The following is a 20,448-nucleotide window of genomic DNA, read 5'->3' as shown; positions in this document are numbered from 1 at the left end:
TCTGACTTCACCATAGACCAAAAAGCCACCAGATGTCAACACAGAATATAGTTTCGCGGCGCTCCCTCCATAACCAAACGGGCGGAATAAAAACATGGGTGCGCGCGACCGAATACCACCCGATCCAGCAAACTGCATGCAAAATATGCACTGCTCCATTCGCCAGCGGAGCTTTCCGGAACTCATCTCTCCATCCAGATCAAAGCAAACTGACCTCCGGTAGATCTTCACCTTCGCTTGCAAGAAACCCGAGGACCGCCACCAAAAACAAAGAAAGACCAGCAGCCCCCACGCCGCCAGTCCCTCTTGCCAGATCACCAGGGAAGAAGACGGCGGCGCGGATCATACGTACCACCACCGGGGGCGGAGGCCGCCATCGCTCCACCGAATCCTCCATGACTACCGACGGAGAGCATCAAGCCCCGGCCAAGTAGTCGTGCCGCCCGGCTTCCTCCACCGGCGCTTCATCGCCTCCCATGGAACGCCACCGTGGAAACCCTCTCCTCCCCCTCATCATTCGACGGAAGGGACGCCGCCACCGCCGCCGTGGCCGAGGCCAGGGCTGTGGCCGGGCCGGGGCCGAAGCCGGGGCCAAGGCCAAGGCCGGGGTTGGGGCCGAGGCCGGCAGCAGCGGTGGCTGAGGTGCGGCGATCCGGGGGCGGCTGCTCGGAGCGGGGCGGATAGATCCTCCACCGCCGCCCGGGAGGGGGGCGGGAGAGGAGGCGGCGGCTAGGTCAGTACGCCCAATATGAAAAGAGTATTTATATGAGTCGCAAAAGAGTACAGACAACATTGACACTTTGACAGCACATGTGCAAATACGAAAATAAAGGAAGGATACAAGCCGTAGAGCCATACATTACAGAAGACAGCCATACACTACACCCAGGCGCAACAGAACCGGCGATATACCAGAAGTTACACTTTTCAGAAATACACTTAGCTACTATCTCCGTCCAAAATTAAGTTCCTTTATCTATGAATCTTAGTCTTAGAATCGGCGACGTAGAAGGTAATTAATTCTCCATTCTCAAAATGCATGTCCCGCCCACACAAACTTTATATACGAATCGTAATCTTAGAATGCAAAGATGTACAGGAAAACTTACAGCATGCAAGATCCGTATCTACATCAACTGAACCAAGGCCTAGAGCATTACATGCTAATCCACAACTATTCAAGTAAAAGCTTTCAACCCGGTGCACATCAAGGCCTACTGGGCGCCACCCACTGCCTCCAGCTCCCTCTGCCGCGGTGGCTCACTCCGCCGTCTCCTCCGCCGTGCAGTGCCAGGAGGTGCCTAAACAATATGCACCAACAGTTCAGGCCATTAAATGTTGTCCAGGCAAAACTCACAGGATGAACCTCATTCATGCTGCCAGAGGCGATTATTCTTACCTTCTCGTCAGCGTTAAGCGAGTCCACCAGATCTCCCATTCCTGCAATTGCTTCTTGCCCTTGCATCATACCCATCAATTTCTGCATTTGAGCGCGCATCTGGAAGAGCTGGGCTACCAATTGGCCCACCTGATATGGAAAATGACAACCATTTTAACTCCATGGAGGGGCTGAATGATGATGGCATAAGAAAAAACAATGTGATATGATCACAAGAGTAGGACTGAACCTCTTGTTCTGTCTTTTCGGATTCCTCAGCTACCCTAATCCTCCTCTCCCGCGATTCAGCCAGTAACTCTGGCTTTTCCCTTTCCTCTGCAAAATTTAAGGATTAAATGTAGTGACATATGGAACCATCACTACTGCTACAACCTTCATATGTATAACAGCTGTTTATGAGGAACATACCAGCTGTCATTGCATTGATCATCGACTCTACAAATGCGAGTTTTTTCTCAGCTTCCCGGATTTGTGCAGGGGTTATCTATATATAATGAGAAGTGTTCTCATGTCCTGGGATTTTATCATATCTAATTCATCAACTTCAGCGGAATGAATGAATCCCACAGGTTCATATACCTTGTTCATGCCTGGAATCATTCCAATTACACGGCTCATGGAACCCATTTTGGCAACATTTTGTGTTTGCTTTAAGAAGTCATTGAAGTCAAATTTTGCACTCAGAATCTTCTTCTGTAATTCCATGGTATCCTCTTGACGGACCTATTTGCAGCATCATTTAAAATGCATAAAACCATCACAATATTGCTTCGGACAAGACCAGAAGAGCAGTCTTACAGGAAGCTACTTACGACTTCTTGTGCTTTTTCAACAAATGAAAGGACATCACCCATTCCCAAAACACGTTGTGCCATGCGATCGGGATAGAAAAGCTCAAGGTCCTGCATCCGTTCTCCTCGTCCTACAAACTTGATGGGCTTTCCAGACACCTACATGAACGATTAAATGATAAGTACTGATGCTGTTACATATACTTGGAGACAAATAGGGGGAAATAATTTATCACAATACTTGGACACCTCACAGGTATACTAAGGATTTCGAATAGAGTGAACATATATGATATATATGTGTGCAAATAGATAGCCTGGTGATAAAACATAGATATTGTATCACCGATAAAATATAGATATTCTTCAACATACAAGTGAAGACAATATACACAATTGTACACTGATGCACACAGCGCAAAAATTGCATCAGTAATGAATCCAGCATCTGCAACTGCTGAACCAGCCATGTACTGCTCAACAATTGGTGAAAGAAGCAAGGAAATCCAATGAAGTATATTTTTAAAAAGGAATTCACAGCTCGGGCCAATGTAGATGAACAATAGTCCTATCTAAATTATCAACTTATCATGAAAGCATGATAGGTGATATCCTAAGCATTCACAGATATGATGGCAAAAGAAGTTTCTGGCAAATATAACCTCTTTAACACTAAGTGCTGCCCCACCCCTGGAATCACCATCCAATTTAGTCAATATAGCACCAGATATACCAATTTCAATGTTGAAGGTGGTGACCAATGCTGCACAACATGAAAGAAGCAGTGTAAGTTGTTACAACTCTATTAAAGGAAAGTACTCTTTGAGCATACAAAATTATAAAATTAGCAGAACAGCATCCTGCCCTATGAACACATTAGGAACAATAACAGTTTTACAGAATTGTCGGGTAGTTAACTTTCAGGCCTGTAGTTGAGTTCCTATATGTCCATGGAGCAAGGACATTGGAATGTTGGATATTTTGGTGATCTAGGCTGCTCTCCTAGGTCAGATCTTTTTGGGCTGCTACAGTAGGGCGGTGCTACAGTAGCTACAGTAAGGCGGCGCTACAGTAACGCTACAGTAAATGGCCACCTATCCTTATGTGGTGTCTTGATCGGAGACATCGATTTTGATCCAACGGTGCTGGTTCCCCTAGTGCATAGTGCTAAACATATATAAAGGGGTCAAATGACCCTAGAAGAGAGGAGAACACACGGCTGCTCTCAGCTCTCTCTCTCACTCTCTCTCTCACACAAATTAAGCCACCGATCAGGCTAGCACTAAAGCACTGGGAAGAACCTAGCACAAATTGCTCCATCCTGGTGTGAGCAATTAAACAAGAGGAGACATGGCATCATCTTCAGATCAAGGTATTTCTGATCTTATTCTTTTGTGGCTCAAACTAGAGCTAGTTGATCCTGCTGGATCCAACAATGGTATCAGAGCATCTAGCTCTTAAGTTTGAGCCCTCTTATGTTAAGATTCATGCTTGATTTATCAAGCCAAGATCAAGATCAAGGGCATATGCACATACCCATGTGTTTATGTTGTCACCAAGTCAAGGCATATGCCCAAGTTGCTTCTGTGAAAGAATTTTATGCTTATGTTTAAAGGCTGTTCTTCCTGGTTATTAATCATGCCTTAAGTTTAAGCCCTGTTTTTTCACACTCTAAGCCCTAACAGATTATGTGACACTCTAGGGTTTCAATTTGAGTTATTAACTAAAGAAATTAAAGCTCTTATGTTAAATTCCTATTTTTTCAAGAAACCCTAGAAATGTTGTCCTCTTTTCCCCTCCTCAATTATGAGCTTCTGGTTTAAGATTGATTAAGATTTAAGGGGAAACAAGTTAATTATGCATAAATCTTGATGTTTTTTCCCAATCCGAAACCCTAAAGTGATGAAATTTTCCCCTATTTTGATGTTTATGGTTTCGGCTAAGTGTGAATTGAAGTGGGGATGGATTGATTTGATGCCGTGATCAACCCTAAAGCAAAATCCCCAATTTACCGAAACCCTAAATCATGAAATTCCCCATTTTGGAGGAACCCTAACCCTAACTTAAGAATCATGGCGGTGGAATTTACCTTATGGGTGTCGTCGCCGTCGCTGGCCACGGCGGCGCCGGTGCCACCATTTAATGATGGCGGTTCTGCCCGGGCATGTACCCGAGCAAACCTGCCGACCACCGCACCGGGCCCTGGCGTTCCTTCCTCGCGCGCACGTCGCCGTTGAAGGCCGCCGCGGTGCCGGACTTGCGCTGGCGGTCGACGCTGTCGCGGGGACGCCCGCACGCGTTCGCTCGCCTCGCGCAGGGTGCCGTCCAGAGCCGCTCGACGGAGCTGCGCGCTGGCCAAAGCTGCACGCAACTCCGGCGAGAGGGCCTAGATGACGCCGAGTCTTCTTCCCCGTCGCGTGGTACTCGCCGCCGCTGTCGCTTGGTCGCTCGGCGTTGCCGCCGCTGTCGGGAGAGGAGGAAATGAAATGGGCTAGGGTTTCGCGGGGGCCAGGCGACGGCGGGCTGGTTTTGTTCCGGCCCATAGTCAGTTCTCGTCGTCGGATTGCATCCGACGGTCCAGGTCGTCCTGGCACGTTGCTAATGGGCCAAGGCCCAGGAGGGGATCAGGGGGAGTTAAAGTGCTGGGCTGGGCCAATTTTGGCCCAGTTCAGCAGGATTATTATGCTAATATTAATAAAAAAAAAAAAAAAAATTAGGGCTGAAATAAATATCTTTTCAGGGCTATTTTTCTGGATGAATTGATTATGCTTATTATGTTTATTTTAGGCCACAATTTTAATTGCCATGCTTAGATAATTTGCATGTTGTTATTATATTTATTATTTAGTTTATTTATGATTAATGAATTATGGTGATATTTATCACTATAATTATTATGTGATAATGCTTCCGCTGCAAAATAAAGTTTATGGATCCTCAAATAAAGTGTGGTTTTATGCCTTGTCATTCTGACCAAAGTTGTTTGACGGGCATTTTAACTGCAAAATTCTTTTATTGGTCTGTTTCACTTCTGGCCAAAGCTGATGTGAACCGGGTCGGTAAAAGAAAATAATGAATGAGGATCATTAATGTGTGGCTTCTATTTATCAATTTGGCCAAAGCTAATTGATGAATATTTGTCCACAAAATTTTGTTGTTCATTTTCATCTCTGGCCAAAGCTGATTTGAATTTGATCAATAAAATTTAATGATGATTATGATGATGCTTACTAAAGCATTTTGAATTTTTTTTCTTTTGCAGCAACTAATGTCTCTAATATTGCTGGAATGCTAAATGGCATCGAACAAAAAATGGCAGCAATTATGTCACGTGGAAGGAGAAGCTTGAGATCACTATGGCCTTACTCAGTATTGATTATGCTCTCCTTAATGATCCTCCTGAGGTGCCTAAAGAAAATAATGAAAATTATGAAGCCCTCAAGAAGGAATATGACATTATTAAGGCTAAGTGGGATGACTCTAATCGCAAGTGCCTTATGATGATAAAGGGCTCCATTACACAGAAAGTATGAGGGGAGCCCTTCCGATTGTGAGACAAAGAAAAGGGTACTTTGCAAAAATTGAGCATCAATTTAAAGGGTCTTCTAAAGTCTATGCAACAAGTCTTATCGAAGGCTAATTGATGAAAAATATGATCCCACCGAAGTCTTCGAGAGCATATTATGAAAAAGTGCAACATGGCCGCCAAACTAAAGTCAATGGAGATGGAAATCTCTAATGGTTTCCTCGTCCATTTTATTATGTCATCTTTGCCTCCCAATTTGATCCATTTATGATCAACTATAATGCGATGGATGTTAAATGGGAGATTGATGAAATGATGGCGCGATGTGTGCAAGAAGAAGAAAGGCTTAAGGCTGACAGAATTGATCATGTTAATCAGCTTGGTCATTCACAAAAGAAGAAGTATAGAAAATTTGTGAATGAATATGTGAAGCCCAAGCCTTATAAGTTCAAGGAAAAAGGCCAATCCTCAAAAGGTTCACAAGAAAAGAAGCCGTAAAAAGCGCCTAATGTCGAAGGAAATAATTCCAATGCTTGCCACTTTTGTGGAAAAGGTGGGCATAGGCGAAAAGGATTGTTTTGGCTTCAAGAAATGGCTCAAAGAAAGAGGTACCGACACTATTACTGTTGTTGAAGAATCCCTTTATGTTAATTATGCCACCAATACTTGGTGGATTGATCTCAGTGTGCAACAATTCATGTTGTAAATTCACATGTGGATTCAATATGAGGAAGACCCTAAAAAGAGGGGAAAGAACAATTAGAGTTGCTAATGGTGTTGAAGCTTATGCCGAGGCGATTGGAGACTTCACTCTTACACTTCATGGCGGTTTTAAGCTTCAAATAAATAATGTTCTTTATGTACCCTCGATGAAACGGAATTTAGTTTCCGTCTCATGTTTAGATGATGATAGTTATGAGTGTCACTTTGGGAATAAGCGGTGTATAATTATGTATGACAATAATAATGTTGGCCTTGCCTCGTCGATACACGACAAACTTTATGTAATTTCCCTTTGTGATGATATAAATAATGTGGGTTCTACCTCAAATATAAATGTCGTGTACCAAACGCAAACGTAATAATAATGAGACTTCTTCGAAATTATGGCACTATCGTTTAGGCCATATTTCGAGGGGAGGATTGAGCGTCTCATTAAAGATCAAGTTCTTCCTTCTCTTGATTTTTCGAATGCGGATGTTGATCATTGTATCGATCGCATCAAAGGAAAATATGCCAAGAAAATTAAGAAAGGTGCAAACCGAAGCACGGAGTTTTGGAATTAATTCATACGGATATATGTGGTCCGTTTAATGTGAGATCGGTGGACGGTTATAATTCATTCATAACGTTCATCGATGATTTCTCCCGTTATGGATATATTTATCAAATCAAAGAAAAATCGAGGCATTAGACAAGTTCAAGATTTTCAAAGCTGAGGTTGAAAATCAATGTAATAAAAGAATTAAAGTTGTAAGATCTGATCGTGGTGGTGAATACTACGGCAGACATGCAACTTATGGTCAAATTCCTGGACCATTTGCAAAATTCTTACAGAAAATGGCATTGCCGCCCAATACTCAAAGACTGGTGAACCTCAAAGAAACGGTGGCTGAAAGGAGAAACCGCACACTTATGGATATGGTGCGGAGTATGTTAAGCCACTCCACTTTACCGGTGAATTTATGGATGGAAGCCCTTAAAACAAGAAAGACGTATTCTTAACGGTGGTTCCCAGAAATCGGTGCCCAAAACACCGTATGAATTATGGATCGGAAAAAGCCAACCCCGAATTATTTTCATGTATGGGGCTGTCCCGCCAAGCAAGGATTTTTAATCCGGTTATGGGAAAATTAGACCCCAAGACAAACAGCTTGCCATTTTATTGGTTATCCCGACAAATCTAAAGCATATCGATTTTATTGTCCAAATCAGACAACGAAATTTGTTGAAACAAGACACGCCGTGTTCTTGGAAAGTGATATGATGAGGGGGAGCATGACTCCCAGAGAAATAGTCTTGGAGGAAAACAGAATATGTCCCGATGCCTCGTAATCCAAGAGCCAAGAGTTTCCAAAGACATACCGAAATTGCACCTCAAGTTTCAGCTCCCGTAGTCGATGGTGCTCACATAATCGGACAACAAAAGGACCAAGAACAAGAATTACGAGTGTATTCAAGAAGGCAACGTGTCGCTAATGCAACACCCGCCGATACACCGGCTGATCGGCTCCAGATGTCACAACTAATGATGCTCTTATTGAAAATAATCAGCGGTCTCAAACTGTTATTAATGTGCCGAATAATGAGCCTCTTAGAAGGTCACAAATGGGCTAGAAAGCCTGCTATTCTCGATGATTATCTCACCTACATGAGTGAGGATACAAATGAGCCGTTGTTGGATAATGATCCCACCTCATTTAAGGAGGCTATGGAAAGTGAATATTCGTCTAAATGGCTCGATGCTATGAAAGATGAAATGAAGTCCATGAGCACTAATGATGTATGGGACTTAGTAGAAATCCCTGAAGGAGCCAAAACAGTTGGATGCAAATGGGTCTATAAGACCAAACGTGACTCCAAGGGTGATATCGAAAGGTTTAAAGCAAGGCTTGTGGCAAAAGGATTCACTCAAAGAGAAGGGATTGATTATAATGAAACTTTTTCACCCGTCTCTTCGAAGGATTCATTCGTAATAATTATGGCACTCGTGGCTCATTATAATTTAGAGCTACATCGATGGATGTCAAAACGGCATTTCTAAATGGTGACTTACATGAAGATGTATACATGGCACAACCTGAGGGTTTTGTTATGGAAGAAAATAAACATTTAGGATGTCATCCTAAGAAATCCATCTATGGTTTGAAACAAGCATCAAGAGAGTGGTATCTCAAATTTGATCAAGTCATAAAGAAATTTGGCTTTAAGGAAAATAAGAAGGACAATTGTGTTTATGTTAAGTTCAGGGAGTAATTTTATCTTCCCGATATTATATGTTGATGACATACTCTTGGCCACAGTTGATAAAAATATGTTGATGGAGACCAAGAGATTTCTGTCTTCAAAGTTCGATATGAAAGATCTCGGTGAAGCAACTTATGTTTTAGGAATTGAAATTCACCGGGATAGATCCAGAGGGATCTTGGGGCTATCTCAGAGAGCATATATTGAAAAGGTACTGAAAAAGTACAATATGTATAAGTGCTCACTCTCGGCCTGCTCCTATTGTTAAGGGCGATAAATTTGGGACTTTCCAAAGCGCCCAAGAAATAATTATGAATCACAAGCAGATGAAGTCAATTCCTTATGCCTCAATTGTTGGGAGTATTATGTATGCACAAGTGTGCACTCGCCCTGATTTAGCTTTTGTGACCGGGATGCTTGGCAGATATCAGTCCAATCCAGGTCTGGATCACTGGAAGGCTGCTAAAAAGGTCTTGCGTTATTTGCAAGGTACTAAAGGCCTCATGCTTACTTATGAGAAATCTGATAACCTCGAAATAGTGGGTTATTCAGATGCTGATTTTGCGGGGTGTGTTGATACTAAGAAATCCACATCAGGTTATATCTTCACCCTTGCAAAAGGAGCTATATCATGGAAAAGCTCAAAGCAACTGTTATCGCATCGTCGACAATGCAGCAGAATTTGTAGCATGTTATGAGGCAACCGGCAAAGCGGTATGGTTGAAGAATTTTATCCCAAAGACTAAGAGTGATTGACAAGATTTCCAGCCTCTCACTCTATACTGCGATAATCAACCCGCAGTGATCTATGCGAGTAACAACAAGTCAAGTGCAGCTGGCAAATTTATTGACATTAAGTATCTTGTTGTGAAAGATAGAATCCAGGATCAAACAATAGATATCAAGTACATTAGTACTAAATTTATGTTAGCGGATCCGCTCACGAAAGGCTTACCACCCAGCGTATTTAGAGAGCATGTTGCCGGCATGGGTTTGGTTGAAAGCTTTTAATCCTGGAGAAGTTGGAACTATTATGGCACCATCTCCCCAAAAGGGGCTCATTTTGAGATCGGATGGGAACCATAGTCATTTGGTTTAGCAGTACTTAATTGACTGTTGTAACCTATTGTCTTGGTGTACCATTTTATCAAAAGATGAGTCTGTAATGTCTATGATGTTTATGTAAAGAATTATGTAAATTAAGTTAATATATGATGTGAATAAAGTTTATGGAGCTCATAAATTAAAGAGTTTCATTTTGATATGAAGTAATGTGCTATAGTCACTAGATTAAATGGTACCTAACAGACCATTATAATCTTTTCGTCTTAAGTGCATTATTTTGTTGAAAAATGAGCTTATAATGATCAGCCTTACGATCAAGGGGGAGAATGTTGGATATTTTGGTGATCTAGGCTGCTCTCCTAGGTCAGATCTTTTTGGGCTGCTACAGTAGGGCGGTGCTACAAGAGCTGGCTACAAGGCGGCACTACGAATCGCTACAAAGAAATGGCCACCTATCCTTATGTGGTGTCTTGATCGGAGACATCGATTTTGATCCAACGGTGCTTTGGTTCCCCTAGTGCATAGTGCTAAACATATATAAAGGGGTCAAATGACCCTAGAAGAGAGGAGAACACACTACCGCTCTCAGCTCTCTCTCTCACTCTCTCTCTCACACAAATTAAGCCACCGATCAGGCTAGCACTAAAGCACTGGGAAGAACCTAGCACAAATTGCTCCATCCTGGTGTGAGCAATTAAACAAGAGGAGACATGGCATCATCTTCAGATCAAGGTATTTCTGATCTTATTCTTTTGTGGCTCAAACTAGAGCTAGTTGATCCTGCTGGATCCAACAATGGTATCAGAGCATCTAGCTCTTAAGTTTGAGCCCTCTTATGTTAAGATTCATGCTTGATTTATCAAGCCAAGATCAAGATCAAGGGCATATGCACATACCCATGTGTTTATGTTGTCACCAAGTCAAGGCATATGCCCAAGTTGCTTCTGTGAAAGAATTTTATGCTTATGTTTAAAGGCTGTTCTTCCTGGTTATTAATCATGCCTTAAGTTTAAGCCCTGTTTTTTCACACTCTAAGCCCTAACAGATTATGTGACACTCTAGGGTTTCAATTTGAGTTATTAACTAAAGAAATTAAAGCTCTTATGTTAAATTCCTATTTTTTCAAGAAACCCTAGAAATGTTGTCCTCTTTTCCCCTCCTCAATTATGAGCTTCTGGTTTAAGATTGATTAAGATTTAAGGGGAAACAAGTTAATTATGCATAAATCTTGATGTTTTTTCCCAATCCGAAACCCTAAAGTGATGAAATTTTCCCCTATTTTGATGTTTATGGTTTCGGCTAAGTGTGAATTGAAGTGTGGATGGATTGATTTGATGCCGTGATCAACACTAAAGCAAAATCCCCAATTTACCGAAACCCTAAATCTTGAAATTCCCCATTTTGGAGGAACCCTAACCCTAACTTAAGACTCATGGATGTGGAATTTACCTTATGGGTGTCGTCGCTGCCGCCGGTACGCTGGCGCCGGCAAGTGCCACCATTTAATGATGGCGGTTCTGCCCGGCATGTACCCGAGCAAACCCGCCGACCACCGCATCGGGCCCCGGCGTTCCTTCCTCGCGCGCACGTCGCCGTTGAAGGCCGCCGCGGTGCCGGACTTGCGCCAAGTGGCGTCGACGCTCGCCGCTGGGATCGCCCGCACGCTGCTCGCCGCTCGCGCAGGGAGTGCCGCCCAGAGCCGCCGACGGAGTCGCGCGCCGCCAAAGCCGCACGCAACTCCCGGCGAGAGGGCCTAGATGACGCCGAGTCTTCTTCCCCGTCGCGTGGTACTCGCCGCCATTGTCCGCTTGGTCGCTGGCGCTAAGCCGCTTGTTTCAGAGAGGAGGAAATGAAATGGGCTAGGGTTTCGCGGGGCCGTGCGACGGCGGGCTGGTTTTGTTCCAGGCATGCTGCTCTCGGCCGTCGGATTGCATCCGACGGTCCAGGTCGCCCTGGCACGTTGCTAATGGGCCAAGGCCCAGGAGGGATCGGGGAGTTAGTCGGGGCTGGGCCAATTTTGGCCCAGCCAAAGCAGGATTATTATGCTAATATTAATAAAAAAAAAAAAAAAATTAGGGCTGAAATAAATATCTTTTCAGGGCTATTTTTCTGGATGAATTGATTATGCTTATTATGTTTATTTTAGGCCACAATTTTAATTGCCATGCTTAGATAATTTGCATGTTGTTATTATATTTATTATTTAGTTTATTTATGATTAATGAATTATGGTGATATTTATCACTATAATTATTATGTGATAATGCTTCCGCTGCAAAATAAAGTTTATGGATCCTCAAATAAAGTGTGGTTTTATGCCTTGTCATTCTGACCAAAGTTGTTTGACGGGCATTTTAACTGCAAAATTCTTTTATTGGTCCTGCTTTCACTTCGGCCAAAGCTGATGTGAACCGGGTCGGTAAAAGAAAATAATGAATGAGGATCATTAATGTGTGGCTTCTATTTATCAATTTGGCCAAAGCTAATTGATGAATATTTGTCCACAAAATTTTGTTGTTCATTTTCATCTCTGGCCAAAGCTGATTTGAATTTGATCAATAAAATTTAATGATGATTATGATGATGCTTACTAAAGCATTTTGAATTTTTTTTCTTTTGCAGCAACTAATGTCTCTAATATTGCTGGAATGCTAAATGGCATCGAACAGCTAAATGGCAGCAATTATGTCACGTGGAAGGAGAAGCTTGAGATCACTATGGCCTTACTCAGTATTGATTATGCTCTCCTTAATGATCCTCCTGAGGTGCCTAAAGAAAATAATGAAAATTATGAAGCCCTCAAGAAGGAATATGACATTATTAAGGCTAAGTGGGATGACTCTAATCGCAAGTGCCTTATGATGATAAAGGGCTCCATTACACAGAGTATGAGGGGAGCCCTTCCTGATTGTGAGACAGCAAAAGGGTACTTTGCAAAAATTGAGCATCAATTTAAAGGGTCTTCTAAAGTCTATGCAACAAGTCTTATCAGAAGGCTAATTGATGAAAAATATGATCCCACTGGAAGTCTTCGAGAGCATATTATGAAAAAGTGCAACATGGCCGCCAAACTAAAGTCAATGGAGATGGAAATCTCTAATGGTTTCCTCGTCCATTTTATTATGTCATCTTTGCCTCCCCAATTTGATCCATTTATGATCAACTATAATGCGATGGATGTTAAATGGGAGATTGATGAAATGATGGCGCGATGTGTGCAAGAAGAAGAAAGGCTTAAGGTCGACAGAATCTGATCATGTTAATCAGTTTGGTCATTCACAAAAGAAGAAGTATAGAAAATTTGTGAATGAATATGTGAAGCCCAAGCCTTATAAGTTCAAGGAAAAAGGCCAATCCTCAAAAGGTTCACAGCAAAAGAAGCCAGAAAAAGCGCCTAATGCTGAAGGAAATAATTCCAATGCTTGCCACTTTTGTGGAAAAGGTGGGCATAGGCGAAAGGATTGTTTTGGCTTCAAGAAATGGCTCAAAGAAAGAGGTACCGACACTATTACTGTTGTTGAAGAATCCCTTTATGTTAATTATGCCACCAATACTTGGTGGATTGATCTGTGTGCAACAATTCATGTTGTAAATTCGTTGCAGTGATTCAATATGAGGAAGACCCTAAAAGAGGGGAAAGAACAATTAGAGTTGCTAATGGTGTTGAAGCTTATGCCGAGGCGATTGGAGACTTCACTCTACACTTCATGGCGGTTTTAAGCTTCAGCTAAATAATGTTCTTTATGTACTCCTCGATGAAACGGAATTTAGTTTCCGTCTCATGTTTAGATGATGATAGTTATGAGTGTCACTTTGGGAATAAGCAGTGTATAATTATGTATGACAATAATAATGTTGGCCTTGCCTGTCGACACGACAAACTTTATGTAATTTCCCTTTGTGATGATATAAATAATGTGGGTTCTACCTCAAATATAAATGTCGGTACCAAACGCAAACGTAATAATAATGAGACTTCTTCGAAATTATGGCACTATCGTTTAGGCCATATTTCGAGGGGGAGGATTGAGCGTCTCATTAAAGATCAAGTTCTTCCTTCTCTTGATTTTTCGAATGCGGATGTTGATCATTGTATCGATCGCATCAAAGGAAAATATGCCAAGAAAATTAAGAAAGGTGCAAACCGAAGCACGGGAGTTTTGGAATTAATTCATACCTGATATATGTGGTCCGTTTAATGTGAGATCGGTGGACGGTTATAATTCATTCATAACGTTCACCGATGATTTCTCCCGTTATGGATATATTTATCAAATCAAAGAAAAATCGTAGGCATTAGACAAGTTCAAGATTTTCAAAGCCGAGGTTGAAAATCAATGTAATAAAAGAATTAAAGTTGTAAGATCTGATCGTGGTGGTGAATACTACGGCAGACATGCAACTTATGGTCAAATTCCTGGACCATTTGCAAAATTCTTATGTGAAAATGGCATTGCCGCCAATACTCAAGACCGGTGAACTCTCAAAGAAAACGGGGTGGTCAAAGGAGAAACCGCACACTTATGGATATGGTGCGTGAGTATGTTAAGCCACTCCACTTTACCAGTGAATTTATGGATGGAAGCCCTTAAAACAAAGAAGACGTATTCTTAACGTGGTTCCTGCAAATCGGTGCCCAAAACACCGTATGAATTATGGACTCGGGAAAAAGCCAACCCCGAATTATTTTCATGTATGGGGCTGTCTCGTCAAGCAAGGATTTTTAATCCCAAGTTATGGGAAAATTAGACCCCAAGACGATCATTGCCATTTTATTGGTTATCCTGACAAATCTAAAGCATATCGATTTTATTGTCCAAATCAGATAACGAAATTTGTTGAAACAAGACACGCTGTGTTCTTGGAAAGTGATATGATGAGGGGGAGCATGACTCCCGTGAGAAATAGTCTTGGAGGAAAAACAGGAATATGTCCCGATGCTCGTAATCCAAGAGCCAAGTTGTTTCCAAGTACATACCGAAATTGCACCTCAAGTTTCAGCCTCCTGTAGCTGATGGTGCTCACATAATCGGACAACAAAAGGACCAAGAACAGCAATTACGAGTGTATTCAAGAAGGCAACGTGCTGCTAATGCAACACCTGCCGATACACCGGCGATCGCTCCTGTATGTCACAACTAATGATGCTCTTATTGAAAATAATCAGCAGCCTCAAACTGTTATTAATGTGCCGAATAATGAGCCTCTTAGAAGGTCACAAATGCTAGAAAGCCTGCTATTCCCGATGATTATCTCACCTACATGAGTGAGGATACAAATGAGCCAGTTGTTGGATAATGATCCCACCTCATTTAAGGAGGCTATGGAAAGTGAATATTCGTCTAAATGGCTCGATGCTATGAAAGATGAAATGAAGTCCATGAGCACTAATGATGTATGGGACTTAGTAGAAATCCCTGAAGGAGCCAAAACAGTTGGATGCAAATGGGTCTATAAGACCAAACGTGACTCCAAGGGTGATATCGAAAGGTTTAAAGCAAGGCTTGTGGCAAAAGGATTCACTCAAAGAGAAGGGATTGATTATAATGAAACTTTTCACCCGTCTCTTCAAGGATTCATTCAGAATAATTATGGCACTCGTGGCTCATTATAATTTAGAGCTACATCGTGATGGATGTCAAAACGGCATTTCTAAATGGTGACTTACATGAAGATGTATACATGGCACAACCGGAGGGTTTTGTTATGGAAGAAAATAAACATTTAGGATGTCATCTGAAGAAATCCATCTATGGTTTGAAACAAGCATCAAGAGAGTGGTATCTCAAATTTGATCAAGTCATAAAGAAATTTGGCTTTAAGGAAAATAAGAAGGACAATTGTGTTTATGTTAAGTTCAGGGGGAGTAATTTTATCTTCCTGATATTATATGTTGATGACATACTCTTGGCCGCAGGATAAAAATATGTTGATGGAGACCAAGAGATTTCTGTCTTCAAAGTTCGATATGAAAGATCTCGTGAAGCAACTTATGTTTTAGGAATTGAAATTCACCGGATAGATCCAGAGGGATCTTGGGGCTATCTCAGAGAGCATATATTGAAAAGGTACTCGAAAAAGTACAATATGTATAAGTGCTCAAATTTCTACTGCTTCCTATTGTTAAGGGCGATAAATTTGGGACTTTCCAAAGGCCCAAGAAATAATTATGAATCTGCGCAGATGAAGTCAATTCCTTATGCCTCAATTGTTGGGAGTATTATGTATGCACAAGTGTGCACTCGCCCGATTTAGCTTTTGTGACCGGGATGCTTGGCAGATATCACCCAATCCAGGTCTGGATCACTGAAGGCTGCTAAAAAGGTCTTGCGTTATTTGCAAGGTACTAAAGGCCTCATGCTTACTTATGAGAAATCTGATAACCTCGAAATAGTGGGTTATTCAGATGCTGATTTTGCGGGTGTGTTGATACTAAGAAATCCACATCAAAGGTTATATCTTCACCCTTGCAAAAGGAGCTATATCATGGAAAAGCTCAAAGCAAACCGTTATCGCATCGTCGACAATGCAGCAGAATTTGTAGCATGTTATGAGGCAACCGGGCAGGCGGTATGGTTGAAGAATTTTATCCCAAAGACTAAGAGTGATTGACAAGATTTCCGTGCCTCTCACTCTATATCACATAATCAACCCGCAGTGATCTATGCGAGTAACAACAAGTCAAGTGCAGCTGGCAAATTTATTGACATTAAGTATCTTGTTGTGAAAGATAGAATCCAGGATCAAACAATAGATATCAAGTACATTAGTACTAAATTTATGTTAGCGGATCCGCTCACGAAAGGCTTACCACCCAGCGTATTTAGAGAGCATGTTGCCGGCATGGGTTTGGTTGAAAGCTTTTAATCCTGGAGAAGTTGGAACTATTATGGCACCATCTCCCCAAAAGGGGCTCATTTTGAGATCGGATGGGAACCATAGTCATTTGGTTTAGCAGTACTTAATTGACTGTTGTAACCTATTGTCTTGGTGTACCATTTTATCAAAAGATGAGTCTGTAATGTCTATGATGTTTATGTAAAGAATTATGTAAATTAAGTTAATATATGATGTGAATAAAGTTTATGGAGCTCATAAATTAAAGAGTTTCATTTTGATATGAAGTAATGTGCTATAGTCACTAGATTAAATGGTACCTAACAGACCATTATAATCTTTTCGTCTTAAGTGCATTATTTTGTTGAAAAATGAGCTTATAATGATCAGCCTTACGATCAAGGGGGAGAATGTTGGATATTTTGGTGATCTAGGCTGCTCTCCTAGGTCAGATCTTTTTGGGCTGCTACGCAGAGGCGGTGCTACAAGAGGCTACAGTAAGGCGGCGCTACAGTAACGCTACAGTAAATGGCCACCTATCCTTATGTGGTGTCTTGATCGGAGACATCGATTTTGATCCAACGGTGCTGGTTCCCCTAGTGCATAGTGCTAAACATATATAAAGGGGTCAAATGACCCTAGAAGAGAGGAGAACACACGGCTGCTCTCAGCTCTCTCTCTCACTCTCTCTCTCACACAAATTAAGCCACCGATCAGGCTAGCACTAAAGCACTGGGAAGAACCTAGCACAAATTGCTCCATCCTGGTGTGAGCAATTAAACAAGAGGAGACATGGCATCATCTTCAGATCAAGGTATTTCTGATCTTATTCTTTTGTGGCTCAAACTAGAGCTAGTTGATCCTGCTGGATCCAACATGGAATAGTAGCCACAAGCAACAAATGGATACCTGCAGCTTCCTGGCCAGTCATGGCATCAACAACAAGCAAAATCTCTGTAGGATTAACTGCCTTCTTTACTTCTTTCAGTTCAACCATCATTGCTTTATCAATCTGAATGTGAGAAAGGTGATCAGGTACCAACAATATTGATGGAGAGGCAGTAGTTTCCATAAGTAAACTGAAAAAAGGCTTACCTGCAGTCTTCCAGCAGTATCCACTACAATCGCATCGATATTATTTCTTTTTGCCTCTTCCACGGCATTCTTAGTTATTTCTGCAGGTTTAGCTGCAGTTCCTTCCGAATAAACTGGCACACCCACCTGTCAATGTCATTTTCTTAGCCAAGCGAAAACTGTAGTATTGCATTCAGAAAACAAATGTAGTTTGGTAGCTTTAACTTTTCAGTTTAAAAACAACCCAAGCACACATTGACTTTGTAAGTCAGTCGAGAGTTACAGTAGCACGCACTACAGCTTACCATAAAAGTAAAGTTCATCAAAGAAGTACCTGTTCCCCCAGTACAGTTAGTTGATCAATGGCAGCTGGCCTGTAAACATCTGCAGCGACCAGCATACAACTCTTTCCCTGTAACCTAACTCTGGTATAAGTATCTACAGGTTATCGTGTACTGACACGCTATTAAAATTCTCGAAAGTAAAGGCTGAGGAAAGCACCAGTTTCTTCAGATAGAATGCAAGTTTTGCACAAACAGTAGTCTTCCCAACACCTTGCAGACCTGCCAGTAAGATGACCGTTGGGCCAGTTCTCGCGAACACCAGGTCTGATACTTCTCCACCCATCAGTTGAACAAGTTCATCATGCACAATCTACACGGACGATTAATAAATTAGTTTGAAAAGGTAGTTACCAGCTCACCATAATTACTAAGAACAAGCTATTAACATCTCATATAATGAAACGGTTTAAGCATGTTACAGCATTTTACTTGCTAGTGTGACTGTGAAAGGAAAGAACTTTTCATTTGAAAAATTATTCAATTACTTAGCTGCAGAGTGCAGACAACAGCAAAGTCAATCATATGAAATCATCATCGCAAACAAACATAGTTTGTTTAGTTAAATCCTTAGGGGCATCATCCCGCGATATACATTTTCATTTTTCAGTGAGCAAATTATCCAACATGCAGTAACCTAGTTGCAGAAAACAACAAATTCAGACACAATCATCACAGAATACCTTGACTAATTGCTGCTCAGGTCGGATTCCTCGGATAACATCTGAACCTAAGGCCTTCTCACTCACAGACGACACGAACCGTCTCACGACCGGCAAACTTACCTGCAGGAAGCAAGAGTAGCATCACACGAAGTGCTTGTATACAGGGACAGAAATGAATACGCAAAGCTGCACCTACATCTGCCTCCAGAAGCGCTCTTCTGATGTCCCGCATCGGCTCCGCAATGCTTTCCTTGGACAGCACATCTTAAATCACAAGAGCATTGCATGGAACCATCAAAAATCTTTTGCGGTACACTGTACACTGGGAAGCTAGAGACAGCAACCGAGAGCGCGGGAAGCTTTGTTCCGCCGGCAAGAATGGAGAAGGATGTTAGGGTCACTCACCGACGCCGCGCAGCTTGTTCCAGGCGGACTCGAGCCCGGTGGTGAGCTGCCCGAACGTCTCCGCGCGCACCACCAGCCCGCTCCCCCTCCGCCGTCGCCTCGACCCCTGAGTTCCACAAGGATGGTGGACGGGTAGAAGGTTACGGAAAGAAACAACAATGCGTACATTTACGAGTCCGTAGGAAGAGCCAATAGAGCGGGGCGGACCGAGGAGAGGGCACGTGATGCCGGGCTCTGGGCAGCGCGGAGGCGCGGACTGCGGACGGGAAGGCGGCAGAAGTGGAGGGCGGAGATGGTTTCTCTCGCCGGCGAGCGGCGGGCCGCGGCGGCGGGGGACGAGGAGAGCGTGAGTGTAGCGGCGGCCTCCATTTCCGCAGAGGTTTTGGGAGGGTGGGAGGGAACCGTAGAGGAGGATAAGACCAGCGGTGGCTGTTTGGTTTGGGACACTGCATGTGGGCCTCCTCCCGAGAAGATGAACATGAAGAATTGAAGATGAAGGCATAGCAGAAAGAAGGTCCGGCCATGTATAGAACCCGACTAAAACTTGGTTACATAGTTGTTCGACTTTTAAGTTACTGAAAAATATTGTTCTTGTGAGTTGTCTTCATACTATTTATTTGAAACTTGTCATTTTTTTCTAAACTACATACTTTTAAATTTCAGTATGAAAAATGGCACGCACGTACATACTTGCATCCTCTACGCGCAAAATTTTGGTTCGGAGTTTTTAAAGCTCTAGATATACGGTTTTTGCCGCTACAGTACAACGGGTTTCTGTGGACCTAAGTTCCACTGTGTATTTCCGGCTCGGCCATGGTGTTTTGACTCATAGTTTAGGTGCACTTATTATGAAATAAAGATCTATCATTTCCACTCAAAAATATGAAAGATGTATTTTAATTCTATTTTAAAATGTTAACAAATTGAAAAGAAATCTTGGGTGTACATCTAGACATTTTATGTTCACTCGTCAAGTTTTAAGAAAAAACATTTTTTAGGCTATGTAAAAAATAGGAATATATTGTCTCCTGAAAAAACTATTTTAGATCACTGAAATTGTAATTTTTACATATTCCACAAAAATAAAATTCTTTTTACAGCGAAACTATGTGTGTGAACATAAAATATCTTGATAAAATGTCTTGATATACATTCGAATTACTTATCAAAAAAATTAGACATTTTGAAATATATTTTTTAGATGGTAGATGCATCTACACTTATGAGTCAAAGTGGTTTCCGCGGCCAGTCGTCGTTGCTAAATTATTTTAGGGCTACTTTTCCTTTTGCATGGCTCTAAAAATATTGACAATGTTACACTGCATTTTGGTATTTGGTATTATAATCCATCTATTTTGTCTGTTTGTTATTTGATTCA

At 41.9% G+C, this 20,448-nt stretch overlaps 2 protein-coding genes across 2 annotated transcripts; one reads left to right on the top strand and one right to left on the bottom strand.

Moving 5' to 3' along the window:
• Positions 1 to 1,006: 1,006 nt before the first annotated feature.
• Positions 1,007 to 19,484, bottom strand: LOC127294316 (signal recognition particle subunit SRP54, chloroplastic). Its single transcript, XM_051324106.2, has 15 exons — positions 19,278 to 19,484; positions 19,071 to 19,176; positions 18,862 to 18,929; positions 18,684 to 18,785; positions 18,161 to 18,313; positions 17,994 to 18,071; positions 17,681 to 17,806; positions 17,495 to 17,597; positions 2,853 to 2,953; positions 2,212 to 2,349; positions 1,979 to 2,122; positions 1,808 to 1,883; positions 1,629 to 1,714; positions 1,400 to 1,528; positions 1,007 to 1,301 (listed from the first exon to the last, which is right to left on the bottom strand). Exons 1-15 carry the CDS (start codon positions 19,437 to 19,439, stop codon positions 1,215 to 1,217), a joined length of 1,659 nt encoding a protein of 552 aa, XP_051180066.1. The 5' UTR covers positions 19,440 to 19,484; the 3' UTR covers positions 1,007 to 1,214.
• Positions 10,331 to 13,291, top strand: LOC139830545 (uncharacterized). Its single transcript, XM_071818869.1, has 2 exons — positions 10,331 to 10,480; positions 12,371 to 13,291. The coding sequence occupies exons 1-2, from the start codon at positions 10,459 to 10,461 to the stop codon at positions 13,000 to 13,002; spliced, it is 654 nt and encodes a 217-aa protein (XP_071674970.1). The 5' UTR covers positions 10,331 to 10,458; the 3' UTR covers positions 13,003 to 13,291.
• Positions 19,485 to 20,448: the final 964 nt, after the last annotated feature.

Source organism: Lolium perenne, chromosome 4 (genome assembly GCF_019359855.2).
Source record: "Lolium perenne isolate Kyuss_39 chromosome 4, Kyuss_2.0, whole genome shotgun sequence".
Lineage (NCBI taxonomy): Eukaryota > Viridiplantae > Streptophyta > Magnoliopsida > Poales > Poaceae > Lolium > Lolium perenne.
The sequence above is the reverse complement of the archived record's forward strand: the minus strand, read 5'-3'. Positions and strand labels throughout refer to the sequence as shown.